Source organism: Bufo bufo, chromosome 1 (assembly GCF_905171765.1).
Source record: "Bufo bufo chromosome 1, aBufBuf1.1, whole genome shotgun sequence".
Lineage (NCBI taxonomy): Eukaryota > Metazoa > Chordata > Amphibia > Anura > Bufonidae > Bufo > Bufo bufo.
Window position 1 is genome coordinate 138,706,061 of NC_053389.1, and position 16,551 is coordinate 138,722,611.

The window sequence follows — 16,551 nt, forward strand, 5'->3', positions numbered from 1 at the left end:
TACAGTACCAGCAAAGTGGATGAGATCAGACAAATTCTAGTACACTGCTTTTTATCAAAGGAGTAGAAATGGACCTGCTGGGCGGATTTTGAAATCTGCAGCATGTCAACTGCATTTTTTATTTTATTTTTTTGGTGGGGGGGGTGCGGATTTCACCCTTTTTTGGTGGAGGGTGAGATCGCGGAAAATTCACATCAAATCTGCACCAAAAAGCATAGAACTGCACAAAAAAACATTGTGGATATTTGCACACAATCAGACATCCTACATTTATATGACTGAGAAAAACGGACATTTTCAGAACCATTGCAGTCTATGGTTCTATTCACATGACCATGGCCATGAATAACAGATGTCAAAAGATAAAACATTTTCCATTTAGTCCATTTTCTCGGCCCAGCAGCCCCAATACAGTTTTTCAGAAAGGCATCATTGAAACAAATGGCCATTAAAAATGTTATTCTCCTAACTGACCTCCCAGGGGCTGCAGTGCTGTACATGGCCTGCCCGTAGGGCTGCAGTGCTGTACATGGCCTGCCCGTAGGGCTGCAGTGCTGTACATGGCCTGCCCGTAGGGCTGCAGTGCTGTACATGGCCTGCCCGTAGGGCTGCAGTGCTGTACATGGCCTGTCCTGAGGGCGGCAGTGCTGTACATGGCCTGTCTGGAGGGCTGCAGTGCTGTACATGGCCTGTCCTGAGGGCTGCAGTGCTGTACATGGCCTGTCCTGAGGGCGGCAGTGCTGTACATGGCCTGTCCTGAGAGCTGCAGTGCTGTACATGGCCTGTCCTGAGGGCTGCAGTGCTGTACATGGCCTGTCCTGAGGGCTGCAGTGCTGTACATGGCCTGTCCGGAGGGCTGCAGTGCTGTACATGGCCTGTCCTGAGGGCGGCAGTGCTGTACATGGCCTGTCCGGAGGGCTGCAGTGCTGTACATGGCCTGTCCGGAGGGCTGCAGTGCTATACATGGCCTGTCCTGAGGGCTGCAGTGCTGTACATGGCCTGTCCGGAGGGCTGCAGTGCTGTACATGGCCTGTCCGGAGGGCTGCAGTGCTGTACATGGCCTGTCCTGAGGGCGGCAGTGCTGTACATGGCCTGTCCGGAGGGCTGCAGTGCTGTACATGGCCTGTCCGGAGGGCTGCAGTGCTATACATGGCCTGTCCTGAGGGCTGCAGTGCTGTACATGGCCTGTCCGGAGGGCTGCAGTGCTGTACATGGCCTGTCCGGAGGGCTGCAGTGCTGTACATGGCCTGTCCGGAGGGCTGCAGTGCTGTACATGGCCTGTCCTGAGGGCTGCAGTGCTGTACATGGCCTGTCCGGAGGGCTGCAGTGCTGTACATGGCCTGTCCGGAGGGCTGCAGTGCTATACATGGCCTGTCCTGAGGGCTGCAGTGCTGTACATGGCCTGTCCGGAGGGCTGCAGTGCTGTACATGGCCTGTCCGGAGGGCTGCAGTGCTGTACATGGCCTGTCCGGAGGGCTGCAGTGCTGTACATGGCCTGTCCGGAGGGCTGCAGTGCTGTACATGGCCTGTCCGGAGAGCTGCAGTGCTGTACATGGCCTGTCCGGAGGGCGGCAGTGCTGTACATGGCCTGTCCGGAGAGCTGCAGTGCTGTACATGGCCTGTCCGGAGGGCGGCAGTGCTGTACATGGCCTGTCCGGAGGGCTGCAGTGCTGTACATGGCCTGTCCTGAGGGCGGCAGTGCTGTACATGGCCTGTCCGGAGGGCTGCAGTGCTGTACATGGCCTGTCCGGAGGGCTGCAGTGCTATACATGGCCTGTCCTGAGGGCTGCAGTGCTGTACATGGCCTGTCCGGAGGGCTGCAGTGCTGTACATGGCCTGTCCGGAGGGCTGCAGTGCTGTACATGGCCTGTCCTGAGGGCGGCAGTGCTGTACATGGCCTGTCCTGAGGGCGGCAGTGCTGTACATGGCCTGTCCGGAGGGCTGCAGTGCTGTACATGGCCTGTCCGGAGGGCTGCAGTGCTATACATGGCCTGTCCTGAGGGCTGCAGTGCTGTACATGGCCTGTCCGGAGGGCTGCAGTGCTGTACATGGCCTGTCCGGAGGGCTGCAGTGCTGTACATGGCCTGTCCTGAGAGCTGCAGTGCTGTACATGGCCTGTCCGGAGGGCTGCAGTGCTGTACATGGCCTGTCCGGAGGGCTGCAGTGCTATACATGGCCTGTCCTGAGGGCTGCAGTGCTGTACATGGCCTGTCCGGAGGGCTGCAGTGCTGTACATGGCCTGTCCGGAGGGCTGCAGTGCTGTACATGGCCTGTCCGGAGGGCTGCAGTGCTGTACATGGCTTGTCCGGAGGGCTGCAGTGCTGTACATGGCCTGTCCGGAGGGCTGCAGTGCTGTACATGGCCTGTCCGGAGAGCTGCAGTGCTGTACATGGCCTGTCCGGAGGGCGGCAGTGCTGTACATGGCCTGTCCGGAGAGCTGCAGTGCTGTACATGGCCTGTCCGGAGGGCGGCAGTGCTGTACATGGCCTGTCCGGAGGGCTGCAGTGCTGTACATGGCCTGCCCGTAGGGCTGCAGTGCTGTACATGGCCTGTCCGGAGAGCTGCAGTGCTGTACATGGCCTGTCCGGAGGGCGGCAGTGCTGTACATGGCCTGTCCGGAGGGCGGCAGTGCTGTACATGGCCTGTCCGGAGGGCTGCAGTGCTGTACATGGCCTGTCCGGAGGGCTGCAGTGCTGTACATGGCCTGTCCGGAGAGCTGCAGTGCTGTACATGGCCTGTCCGGAGGGCGGCAGTGCTGTACATGGCCTGTCCGGAGGGCTGCAGTGCTGTACATGGCCTGTCCGGAGAGCTGCAGTGCTGTACATGGCCTGTCCGGAGGGCGGCAGTGCTGTACATGGCCTGTCCGGAGGGCGGCAGTGCTGTACATGGCCTGTCCGGAGGGCTGCAGTGCTGTACATGGCCTGTCCGGAGGGCGGCAGTGCTGTACATGGCCTGTCTGGAGAGCTGCACACACATTGTGGACACAGCAGAGAGAGAGAACAACTGTCCCTATTCAGAAGTTTTATTGGTGGAAGCTTTGAACACGTTTTGGTCTCCTCCACACTCACATTTATTACAAATAATGCACACTGGCAAAGATCTGTGGCACGGAAATGAGATGTTGTGCTCTGTAAGCATTCTGGCTTGTCCCAACATCCTACATTTAAGTGATATGCCCTTTAAATCTTATCTTACAGGTAAGGGCGCATTTACACGACCGTATATATTTTGCGGTCCGCAAAAAAACAGATCCGCAAAAAATACGGATGACATCCATGTGCATTCCATATTTTGCGGAACGGAACAGCTGGCCCCTAATAGAGCAGTCCTATCCTTGTCGGTAATGCAGACAATAATAGGACATGTTCTATTTTTTTGCTGAACAGAAATACGGACATACAACAACGGAATGCACACAGAGTAACTTCCGTTTTTTTTTTTGCGGATCCATTGAAATGAATGGTTCCGTATACGGAACGCAAAAAAGGAAGGTAAACGGAAAAAAAACGTTAGTCTGCAAGGGGCCTAAGGCTTCGTTCACATCACCGTTCAGCCTTTCTGTTCTCCTGCTATGTTTGGGGTCAGGAAAGGACGGATTCGGCACATTACTGAGCCGAACGGAGCCCATGGGCCCCATAGACTATAATGGAGTCCGTTAGGTTTCCACTCAGAAGAAGGTTTTTGAGCGGAGACAAAAGTAGTGATTGCAGGACTTTTGTCTCCGCCTCAAAAATCTTCCTCTGGGCGGAAACCTAACGGACCCCATTATAGTCTATGGGGCCCGTGGGCTCCGTTCGGCTCAGTTATGTACCGAATATGTCCTTTCCGTTTTCCTGCATTTAAACGGGGCAGGAGAACGGAAAGGCTGAACGGAGATGTGAAGCCTTAGGCCCCTTGCAGACGAGCGTTCCTCCCGCAGCAAGTCCGCAACGTAGCTCCCGGCCTGACCTCCCAGCGCTGCTGGGGGTCACATAGCATATATTGATTTATGATGCTATGCAACCCTTAGGGCTCATGCACACGACCGTGCCGTTTTTTGCGGTCTGCAAATTGCAGATCCGCAAAAAACGGATGCGGAACCATCTACTGAAAATGTTATGCCCAGCCCAATTTTTTCTATGCAATTACTGTATATGCCATACGGAAAAATGGAATGGAATCGGAAACACTACTGAAACAAAAAACGGAAAAGCGGATCCGTTAAAAAACACGGCCCACAAAACACTGAAAAAGCCATAGGCTAAGTCTACACGACGACATTTAGGCTACGTCTACACGACGACTTATTGTCGCGCGACAGATAGGGCACAACTACACTGCAACATTTGTAGCGCAACATTTTGTTGCACTAATGTCGCGCAACAATTTTTATAATGGCAGTCTATGGTGTCGCACTGCGACATGCTGTGACTGCGATGCAACAGTCGCAGAAAAATCCATCTCGAATGGATTTTCTGCGACTGTTGCGTCGCAGTCGCAGCATGTTGCAGTGCGACACCATAGACTGCCATTTAAAAAATTGTCGCGCGACATTAGTGCAACAAAATGTCGCACGACAAATGTCATCGTGTAGACGTAGCCTTATTGCGCGACATTTTGTTGCAGCAATGTCGCGCAACAATTTTTAGAATGATAGTCTATGGTGTTGCACTGCAACATGCTGCGATGCGACAGTCGCAAAAAATCTATTCGAGAAGGATTTTTCTGTGACTGTTGCGTCGCGGTCGCAGCATGTCGCATGTCACAGTGACACCATAGACTGCCATTATAAAAATTGTTGCGGGACATTGGTGCGACAAAATGAAATGTCGCAGTGTAGTTGTGCCCTATCTGTCGCGCGACTTTTTGTCATGCGACAAATGTCGTCCTGGTGTAGACCTAGCCATATGGTTGTGTGAACAAGCCCTCAGTTCCATTTTTTTGCGGACCATAAGTGGAACCATTCTTTTCAATGGGTCCACAAAAAAAACGGAAGTTACTCCGTGTGCATTCTGTTTCTGTATGTCCGTTGCAAAAAAATGGACCATGTCCTATCATTGTCAGCATACGGACAAGTATAGGACTGTTCTATTAGGGGCCGGCTCTTCTGTTCCACACAATACTGAATGTTTTTGGGTATCAGTTTTTTGCGAACTGCATGAGCCCAACACAGACCCTCTCCTTATCAGCCATCACAATGTTATTTCCTCCAGCTCCAGTACAATCCACAGCAGGGATAACCCCCATCCTCATCACTGGCACCTACCTGAGATCCCAGTCTGCCCGGATGGTGCCCTGCACACTCCTCTGTCTGATCACTGGCATTGGCGGCTCAGTAAGAAGCCACTTCTCCGGGACGGTTACCAGGAGGGAGCCCTTTAACCCCTCGTCAGCCGGCCGCCTCCATGGAGCAGGTGGCACCTGGCTGGCAGTTACACGCTCTGGTCGGCGATGCGATGGAATAGGAGGTGACTGGGGTGGGAGGGATCGCTCACATTACAGGGCTGAGACGAGGGATGAAGGTGACAGCAGCGCTGCCAGGGGGGAGGGGGCCGGGCACCAGGCGCTCAGCCCGGGCGGGAAGGCGGCAGAGCCCCGGGGGACAACCACATCCACTGCTCCCGATTAGACCCTGCCAGGCTGCCGATCGCATAGGCATCGCCCGATCCAAAGGCTTGCGATATTCTGGTCTATGGAAAGAGTTGAGGATCTGCGACTTCACCTACAGAGCTGGGGCTCATTATGTATCAGTCAAGTGCCATGGATGCCAGGGCATTCCCGACATCCCCACCATTATATACACATATATATATATATATATATATATATATATATATATATCTCGTTTGGCTTCCTGGTTTGTAAATGGATCGTGTATCGGGGACAGCTTATGGTTTCTGTATTAAACCTATTTCATTCATTAATGAAAAGCCTCTGGTAACGAAATAGTTAAACGCCCTGTGCCATGTTTCTGTTAATAGCATTGGCATTAATAAATGTTACCATACAATACAGATTGGGTGAGTGCAATATTTATTATTTTTACGATTTTTATTTTTTTATTTTACATCAACAAATGATTCAAGTATGTGTGTCTGTAGTGTGTGTTACCTCCTGGCACATGTGTGTTACCTCCTGGCACATGTCATGGCATACATACTGAGGCACAAATCCGTTTACCATGTATACAATGTAGCAGGGATCAGCGGTAGAGAACATCTCACAAGTGACAGTACAACAACAATAATAATAACAATAGTAATAATAGTAATAATAATAATTTACATAGAAACATTAAAGAACAGTTTTCAGCTTTTATGATTTATTTTATTCTAAGCAAAATCAGTCTGTATAAATATAAGGAGATCGCGGATTCTCGCCCGAAACACAATCATTTGTTGAGGACACTTATGAAATGGTTTTCTTATGTTAGTATCAGGTATTATTACTGCCAATCCTGTCATTATTCCCGACCTGATGTGTTTGTATTTTATGTGTTGGAAACAATTGATCTCATCAACTATATCTGTCTATATATTATCTATCCGTCCATCATCATCTATAATCCTAATCATTTTCTGTCTGCCTATCTCTATCTCCCCTATTTATTACTCTATATCTGTCTATTATCACAGATATATCTATCTTTCTATATTTAATATCTATCCATCTCTATATATCTGTCTATATATTATCTATCCGTCTGTTATCTATTTGTCCATCATCATCTATAATCCTTATCAATTTCTGTCTGCCTATCTTTATCTCTCCTGTTTATTACTCTATATCTGTCTATTATCACATATATATCTTTCTATATGTAATATCCACCCATCTCTATGTATTTATCTATATATCTGTCTGTCCATCTGCCTATCTCTTTTTATCTATCTGATATATTTGATCTATGTATGTATCTATTTAATAGCTATAATCTAATCAATTTCTATAAATATATATTTCTATATTCTAAATTTCACTCATCAGTAAATGTATCTGTCTAACATCTATATAAATATCTATCTGGCTATCTAATATCTATAAATCTAATCAATTTCTATTTCTTATTATTCATTTATCTCATACCTACTTATATCTCAACTATCTGTCTATGTCTATCTCTGTTGTAATATCTATCTACATATCTGCCTAATCTATCATCTCATTATCTATAGTATTTAGCTATAATGCTAATCACGTTCCTTCTATCTCTCCATGTATCTGATATCTCTGAATATCTATTGGTGTAGAAGAATTATCTGCTCTACCTGAGCATTGTGCTAGCAGAGATGATGCCACCAGTTCTCCTCCACCTGCAGCTGGTCACACTGGTTAGTCTACTTTCACACTGGCGTTTTGGCTTTCCGTTAGCGAGATCCGTTCAGGGCTCTCACAAGCGTCCAAAACGGATCAGTTTGCTTTTTAATGTATTCTGAATGGAAAAGGATCCGCTCAGAATACATCAGTTTGCCTCCGTTCCGTCTCCATTCCGCTTCGGAGACGGACACCAAAACGCTGCTTGCAGCGTTTTGGTGTCCGTCTGATGAAACTGAGCCAAACTGATCCGTCCTGGCACACAATGTAAGTCAATGGGGACGGATCCGTTTTCTCTGACAGAATCTGGTACAATAGAAAACGGATCCGTCCTCCATTGACTTTCAATGGTGTTCAAGACAGATCCGTCTTGGCTATGTTAAAGATAATACAAACTGATCCGTTCTGAACTGATACAGACGGTTGTATCATCTGAACGGATCCATCCATGACGGATCCGCACAAAACGTGAGTGTGAAAGTAGCCTTAGATATCTCTCCCAATTCCCCCATGCTGGGCAGAGCATGCATATGTAGAGAAAGCCTCATGCACACGAACGTATTTTGTTTCTGTGTCCGTTCCGTTTTTTTTTTTGCCGATAGGATGCGGACCCATTCATTTCAATGGGTCCGCAAAAAATGCGGACAGCACACCATGTGCTGTCCGCATCAGTAGGTCCGTTCCGTAGCCCTGCAAAAAAAATATAACATGTCCTATTCTTGTCCGTTTTGTGGACGAGAATAGGCATTGTTACAATGGATCCGCCAAAAAAAACTGATGCACGTACAGTCGTGTGCATGTAGCCGAATGAGGAGAAAGCTGCGGCCAGACACCTCTGACGCTGGAACAAAAGGGTCAGACAGCTATTCCTCCCACACACATGCATGCTTGGCCCGGGCTGAGCACACACAGGTATAGGTCACTACCTGACACCTCTGGCAGCAGCTTGTCTCCTTGAGAACAAAAGGTTGAAATCCAGCAGCTTAAGGCTACGTCTACACGACGACAATAAGTCGCGCGACAGATAGGGCACAACTACACTGCAACATTTGTAGCGCAACATTTTGTTGCACTAATGTCGCGCGACAATTTTTATAATGGCAGACTATGGTGTCGCACTGCAACATGCTGCGACTGCGAGTCGCAGAAAAATACATCTCTGCGACTGTTGCGTCGCAGTATGTTGCAGTGCGACACCATGGACTGCCATTATAAAAATTGTCGCGCGACATTAGTGCGACAAATGTCGTCGTGTAGACGTAGCCTAACCCTTCATTCTGCTGACAGCTGCTATCCTTCATGCACATCAGGGGGCCTGAAATCCGTGGGTTCATCTTATGTGTACGGCCTGTACATGTAAAGACTGCCACCAATGAAACGCAGATTGTGGTATATTATGTTCCAAGAAGCTATGTTTAGATGTGGCAGATTTTAGGAGATTTTCCTTGGCGATTCCATAAAAAAAAACTCGGACAATTTATAGTTTAATTCAAAACCCCATCCACAGGTTGCAGAAAAATCAGCAGTAAGGCTCCATTCACACGTCCGCAATGTGTTTTGCGGATACACGGAGACACGGATCCGCAAAACACGGAAAGCGGCAATGTGTGTTCCGCATTTTGCGGACCGCACATTGCCGGCATAATAGAATATGCCTGTTCTTGTCCGCAATTGCGGACAAGAATAGGACATGTTCTATTTTTTTGCGGAAACGGAAGCACGGATGCGGAAGTGCGGATCCGCAAATGTGGATGCGGACAGCACATTCCATCCCCATAGAGAATGAATGGGTCCGCACCCTTTCCGCAAAATTGCGGAAAGGATGCGGACACATTTTGCGGACGTGTGAATGGAGCCTAAATGTGATCAGAGTAGGATTAGTACCAATAATAGGTCTGTCAGGGCCATGACACCAGTGTGAACAGAGCCTCAGCAAATGTGAACCTCAAAATAACGGGGTTTTCTCTCTTCATATTGATGGCCTATCCTCAGGAATAGGGAAGAGCGAATTTCATATTTTGAAGTTCATGTGCGGGTTCGTGTTGTGGTATTTACTGAATTGCGTTATGGATTCCATTACCACGGACCATAACGCAATTCCATGACGGAATGCATAACGGAATGCCATTAGAGTTTTTTCTACAGCGTGATCTGTCTTGGAGCGGAATCTGCTCTGATTCTCCCACTGAAATGAATGGGAAGCTGAAAAAAAAAAAAAAAAAAAAAAAAAAAAAGTTTTTTTTTAGCACATTTACAAAATCCGTTGTGTGGGCTCATATTTTCTTTCCGCTTCCGTTCCGTTTTTTTTTGCGGCCCGTATGCGGAACCATTCACTTCAACGGGTCCGCAAAAACAACGGCAGGTACTCCGTGTGCATTCCGTTTCCGTATTTCCGTTCCACAAAAAAGTAGTGCATGTCCTATTATTGTCCGCAAATCACGGTCCCAGGCCCCATGCAAGTCAATGGGTCTGCAAAAAATACAGAACACAGACGGAACACATCCGTAATTTTGCGGATCCATACTGTAGAAATGCTATGCCCAGCCCATATTGCTCATGTGTTTGGTGATTAATAAGTTACTGTTTCCGATCCGCAAAATACGAAAACCATACGTATATGTTTTGTGCAACAACGGAACGGAAGAGGACTTAAATCAGAGGAAAAAATAAACCCTCAGATACGGAACAACGAATACGTGAAAAACGGACCGCAAAACAACAACGGTCGTGTGCATGAGGCCTAAGGTTGCAAGTTCACACAAGGATCGCTTATCCCCGGAATGGATATGCTTGTTTGAAACTAGCCTCTGGGCCAGTTCACACACAGTTTTTTGGTGCTGATTTTGGAGCATTTCCTCCTCAAAATACAGCTCCCAAAAAACATCTCAAAACAGCCTCACATTAATTTTCAATGGGAAACAGCACTTTATTTTTTCCACGTGTGCCCTGTTCTGGAGGGGAACCTTTATTGTGCCCTGTTCTGGAGGGGAACCTTTATTGTGCCCTGTTCTGGAGGGGAACCTTTATTGTGCCCTGTTCTGGAGGGGAACCTTTATTGTGCCCTGTTCTGGAGGGGAACCTTTATTGTGCCCTGTTCTGGAGGGGAACCTTTATTGTGCCCTGTTCTGGAGGGGAACCTTTATTGTGCCCTGTTCTGGAGGGGAACCTTTATTGTGCCCTGTTCTGGAGGGGAACCTTTATTGTGCCCTGTTCTGGAGGGGAACCTGCGCTGAATCTCCCATTAAAATGAGATGGGAAGCCTCAAAAAGCAGCTCCGTGCGCCCGTGTGGTTTTTACCACCAGCTGAAAATAAACACCCATTGGTTAAAATAATTTTAAAAAGCCCCCAGAAAACAGCATAAAAAACGCAGTAAAAAAAAAATAAAAAATTGGATTCTACGCTAAATTTTCTAGGAAGATTTTCAAAATCCGACGTGTGAACTTACCCTTAGGGCTCATGCACACAAACATATTTTTTGCAGTTCGGACACATTCACTTCAATGGGACCGCACCACGCTGTCCTCAACCGCATGTCCGCAAAAATATAGAACACGTCCAATTCTTGTCCACATTACAGACAAGGACAGGACTGTTTTATTAGGCCTCCTCCACATTTCCGTGTCAGTAACACATCCGTGAAAGAAAGCGTACGTGTTTCAGCCGTTAAAGGATCCGTGGTTGGTCATCCGTAATTTACTGACGTTGCTCAGCTGAAAATTAATTTCCAAAGAATCTCCTTAGTTAATCTTCAGTGAAAAACGATGCCTACCCGTGGTGGGGTCTGTGATTTTCACGACCCAATAGACTTCTAGGGACGTACTTGGTCTGCATCACAGTAGTACATGCCGCCATGATTTAAAAAAAAAATACTGAAATGTAAACACATTTTAATCAGTGGGCACGTGTGTGTCTGTGGAACAATGCGGACATGCACACATCAGCGAAAAACGTGGACGTTCAATCCTGCAAAATGCAGAACGCACCGCGCTGGTATCCGTGTTTGATGCATCCGCAAAAAAACAGGCAGCGGTTTGTGTGCAAGAGCCGTGCATCAGATGGCCTGGCACTTGTGGTCACTGTTATGCTGGTACACACATATGGCGCTATTATATGGGAACCTACACTGCAGACAGCATGCCCCAAATATCAGGTACCCTGCCAAGCCAGCCTGGGCTATCCTCATTATTACTAATGCTGAGCTCCACGTCTCCCACTCATTTGACAGGACTGACTAGAACACTTCATGTTGAATTAATTAGCGCCGTTAATTTAGAGGTCGCAGATGTCAGGCGACACCGGGAAAGAGCCCGGACTCGCTCCCGCCTCTCTTCCCGCCTGGATAACACAAAACTATTCCGCCCCCAAGAGCCAGGACCCGCCCCTCATTGTTGCAGGGGACCGCAGGTCCAGTTATAGAACGTGTGGACACGCCTATTTTTATGCTAATCATAACGAACACGCCTCATCGGCGGTTGACTAGCCTGTAAAGCCACGTCCATAGGCTTTAACAACCCCTGTTTATACTATAGAGCCCCGCCCCTTAAAGTCAATTTGACGCTTGCTAACGTCCTTTACGCAGCCGCTGACGTCATCCAGCCCCGCCCCCGCTTAGACATGGACCCGGCTGCTGCTGTGTAACCTGAAGAGAAGGACACCATGAATTTCTCCGAAGTGTTGCAAGCTTTCCACCAGCTGTGCAAGTTCTCTCCCAATGGGAAATATGTGGTGAGTGCGCGGCACTGCGGACGGCCCGCCAGCTGCAGAGGAACAACAAATCCCAGGCATGCACTGCAGAAACGCTAGGACTTTGTGTGCCACAGGTGCTGGAGCGGCAGGTTATGTTTTCTGAGCTTGCGTTTGCTCTCACTGTACAGCCTGGTCCAGTGCCAGGATTATAGCTGGCTGCACATGGTTGATTACATTGACTGCTCATCCCCACAAGGACATGGGAGTTGTAGTTCACTAAATGCTGCATCCTGTGGCCTAAGCTAAGTATCACTAATCAAATTACAACCAAATGCCCCTATGGCTGTGATCCACTCTGTACTGCAACACATTAGATAGGGGGTTACCGCAGTTTAAAAACCCAGAAAGCAGATTACTTCCCAAATGTTTTGCTTTTAACCTATTACTATTTGTACATAACTCTGTATACATGACAACCAAAACCTTCAGCGAAGAATGTTTGTCTTAAATGGACAACCCCTTTAAGTCGTTGGCATAAGGCTAAACATACATTTGCATACATTGATTTGCATGACACACACAGTTAAGGGTCATGCACACAACTGTATGTATTTTGCGCTCCGCAAAACACGGATGTCCGCAAAAAAAAAAATAAACGTTTATCTGTATTGCATCCGCTTTTTTTGTTTTTTGCGGATCCATTGTAACAATGCACGTGCTTGTCTGAACAAGTGGACAAGAATAGGACAAGTGCTATATTTTTTTGGCGGAACAGACATACGGAAATGGAATGCACACAGAATCATTCCCGTTGAAGTGAATGGTTTCCGCATACGGAGCTGTGAAAAAAAAAAAACGGAACAGAAAAAAAATGTCGTGTGCATGAGCCCTAACAAGCAGTGAAATAAAGTTGTGGAAAATAATTCAACTTTTTTATTTTGTACTCTGCTTATCGTTTCCTCGCTGTTTGCAAGATGGGTGGCTTGCTGTTCGTGAATGGGAGCAGTCCTTCTTTACATCCAGAAGGTAGAACCATTGCCCAGACCTAATGCTTCTCACAGCCAAGTGAAGCATTGTGAGGGCAGAAGGGAGACTTGTGCTGTGGATGTGTTAGCTGCGCACGGCTTTCAATGGCAGCAAACCTTCAGCTGTGAGAAGTAAATGAGAATGTTTCTATTCAGATCTGATATCAGTGATATGTTGTGCCTCATGTTGTTGCTCTCTTGTCCTCAGGGCCTCGTGCGTGCAGTATCAGACTAGTCATCCGTGAGTCAGCACCTGACAGATCCTGCAGCTCTACACCTGCCTGGACCAGATCCAGCACGTGGAGTGGTCTGCGGGACTCCATGTTCATCCTATGTGCCATGTACAAGAGGGGGATTGTACAGGTGAGTGCCGTCCGTATACCAGCACATGTATGTAGGGACCTCTGGCGCCACTTATCTCTGATCCAGAGTGTCCAAAGGGGTTGTTCAGCCTCGCTTATGACCTTTAAGTCTCTGCCTGAAGAATAAGCCACTTACCTATTCTCCGATGCCCTGCTTCAGTGCTGAGGGTCTCATCCTACCCGCTTCCAGTCCCCAGCTGTTCCGTTGTTTGGGACCGCTATTGTGGTCCCCGATACACTGGCACCATCTATGCGGTTGCTGCAGACGGATGCAGACCCACTCAACTTGAATAGGTCTGTGTGATCCATCCGCACCACAAGAAAATAGAACATGTTCTACACCGCTCCTTCCGGAGTGCTGACACATCGACCTCATATTGCGGACAGCCGCTGTTTTCAGGCTTCAATACTGGCGACGGCCGGGCAATGCTGTGTGCATGAGGCCTAAGGGTACATTCACACAATTGTATTTATGGGGTCCGCATCCATTCCGCAGTTTTGTGGAACAGATGGAGACCCATTTATTTCAATGAGCCGCACAAAATGCAGACAGCACACCGCATGCTGTCCGCATCCGTACTGTTCCGTGGTCCCGCCAAAAAAGAGAGAGCATGTCCCTATTCTTGTCCTGTCTGCGGACTAGAATAAACATTTCTATTAATGGCGGGCCGCTCTCCTGCTGCCGGCTTCACTCACTGCGCCTGCACCGAATACTAAACGGGACGGTGCAGGCGCGGGATATTACGGGGCACAGAGGAGAACTAGGACGTCAATCAACTGAACATGAGCGTGCCAAAGGGTGAGAAGACGGAGCCTCTAGGTGCTGCAGCAACACCCCACTAGCACCTAGAGGCTCATTAGCATATTATATATATATATATATTTTTTTGCAGCATGCTCTGGATCGGGTGTTTTCGATGTTTGACTTACATTTTTGTCCCTTAGACATTTATTATTATTATTATTATTATTATTATAATAATATATTTTTTTTAATTTTAAAATAATTCCTGTGTAAGGGATAGGGCAGTGCTTCTCAAATATTGGGGCGCGCCCCCCAGGGGGGGTGCCAGGCTCCGTAAAGGGGGGCTCGTTCAGGGCCGCCTTGGGGTGTGCGAATTTCTTCTGTATAATGCCGGCAGGCAGGCCGGCGGTCCGCGCGTCCCTCAGCGATGTCACGTGCCTGCGCCGCCTGCTTTATGAATGAAGCAGCGGCGCAGACAAGTGACGTCACTGAGGAACGCGCCGGCCGCCCGGCCCGCCTGCCGGCATTATACAGAAGAAATTCGGATATACGGTACTATTAGGAGTGAGGGGGGCATGTTTAAATAACTTTAAACGCGGCGGCGGGCACACAGAATCTGTGGATGGCACAGTTAAGGGGGTGGGGGGGTCTGTGGATGGCACTGTCATGGGCCGGGGGGGGGGGCACTGTGGATTGGCACTGTTATGGGGTGGGGGGTCTGTGGATGGCACAATATATAACAGTGCCAGCCACAGATTCCCCCCCCCCATAAGTGTCCGTCATCCACAGATCCCCCCCATAAGTGTCCGTCATCCACAGATCCCCCCCATAAGTGTCCGTCATCCACAGATCCCCCCATAAGTATCCGTCATCCACAGATCCCCCCATAAGTGTCCCGTCATCCACAGATCCCCCCCATAAGTGTCCGTCATCCACAGATCCCCCCATAAGTGTCCGTCATCCACAGATCCCCCCATAAGTGTCCGTCATCCACAGATCCCCCCATAAGTGGTCCGTCATCCACAGATCCCCCCATAAGTGTCCGTCATCCACAGATCCCCCCATAAGTGTCCGTCATCCACAGATCCCCCCATAAGTGTCCGTCATCCACAGATCCCCCCATAAGTGTCCGTCATCCACAGATCCCCCCCATAAGTGTCCGTCATCCACAGATCCCCCCATAAGTGTCCGTCATCCACAGATCCCCCCATAAGTGTCCGTCATCCACAGATCCCCCCATAAGTGTCCGTCATCCACAGATCCCCCCCCATAAGTGTCCCGTCATCCACAGATCCCACCCCATAAGTGTCCGTCATCCACAGATCCCCCCATAAGTGTCCGTCATCCACAGATCCCCCCATAAGTGTCCGTCATCCACAGATCCCCCCATAAGTGTCCGTCATCCACAGATCCCCCCATAAGTGTCCTGTCATCCACAGATCCCCCATAGAGTGTCCGTCATCCACAGATCCCCCCATAAGTGGCCGTCATCCACAGATCCCCCCATAGTGTCCGTCATCCACAGATCCCCCCATAAGTGTCCGTCATCCCCAGATCCCCCCCCATAAGTGTCCGTCATCCACAGATCCCCCCCCATAAGTGTCCGTCATCCACAGATCCCCCCCATAAGTGTCCGTCATCCACAGATCCCCCCATAAGTGTCCGTCATCCACAGATCCCCCCATAAGTGTCCGTCATCCACAGATCCCCCCATAAGTGTCCGGTCATCCACAGATCCCCCCCCATAAGTGTCCGTCATCCACAGATCCCCCCCCCCATAAGTGTCCGTCATCCACAGATCCCCCCCCATAAGTGTCCGTCATCCACAGATCCCCCCCCCATAAGTGTCCGTCATCCACATGATCCCCCCCCATAAGTGTCCGTCATCCACAGATCCCCCCCCAATAAGTTGCCCGTCATCCACAGATCCCCCCCCATAAGGGTGTCCGTCATCCACAGATCCCCCCATAAGTGTCCGTCATCCACAGATCCCCCCCCATAAGTGTCCCGTCATCCACAGATCCCCCCCCATAAGTGTCCGTCATCCAGCATTCCCCCCCCATAAGTGTCCGTCATCCACAGATCCCCCCCCATAAGTGTCCCGTCATCCACAGATCCCCCCCATAAAGTGTCCGTCATCCACAGAATCCCCCCCCATAAGTGTCCGTCATCCACAGATCTCCCCATAAGTGTCCCGTCATCCACAGATCTTCCCCATAAGTGTCCGTCATCCACAGATCTCCCCATAAGTGTCCGTGCATCCACAGATCCCCCCATAAGTGTCCGTCATCCACAGATCCCCCCATAAGTGTCCGTCATCCACAGATCCCCCCCCCATAAGTGTCCGTCATCCACAGATCCCCCCATAAGTGTCCGTCATCCACAGATCCCCCCATAAGTGTCCGTCATCCACAGATCCCCCCATAAGTGTCCGTCATC

At 49.2% G+C, this 16,551-nt stretch overlaps 2 protein-coding genes across 6 annotated transcripts in view; one reads left to right on the forward strand and one right to left on the reverse strand.

Annotated features, from left to right (window-relative positions):
• Window positions 1-5,300, reverse strand: part of TP73 (tumor protein p73) — a 139,327-nt gene extending 134,027 nt beyond the window's left edge. For 2 of the 5 annotated variants that reach the window (XM_040429963.1, XM_040429949.1), the window contains exon 1: window positions 5,246-5,300. The gene's annotated coding sequence lies outside the window, so the exon portion shown is untranslated. The remainder of the gene's footprint in view (window positions 1-5,245) is intronic. The other 3 variants (XM_040429959.1, XM_040429953.1, XM_040429967.1) reach the window with 3 other exon arrangements.
• A 6,562-nt stretch (window positions 5,301-11,862) lies between these two features.
• The window catches only part of WRAP73 (WD repeat containing, antisense to TP73), a 77,247-nt gene continuing 72,558 nt past the window's right edge, over window positions 11,863-16,551 (forward strand). The window contains exons 1-2 of the mRNA XM_040429975.1: window positions 11,863-12,019; window positions 13,215-13,368. Of these exons, the coding sequence (XP_040285909.1) occupies window positions 12,006-12,019; window positions 13,215-13,368 (168 nt within the window). The 5' untranslated portion in view covers window positions 11,863-12,005. The remainder of the gene's footprint in view (window positions 12,020-13,214; window positions 13,369-16,551) is intronic.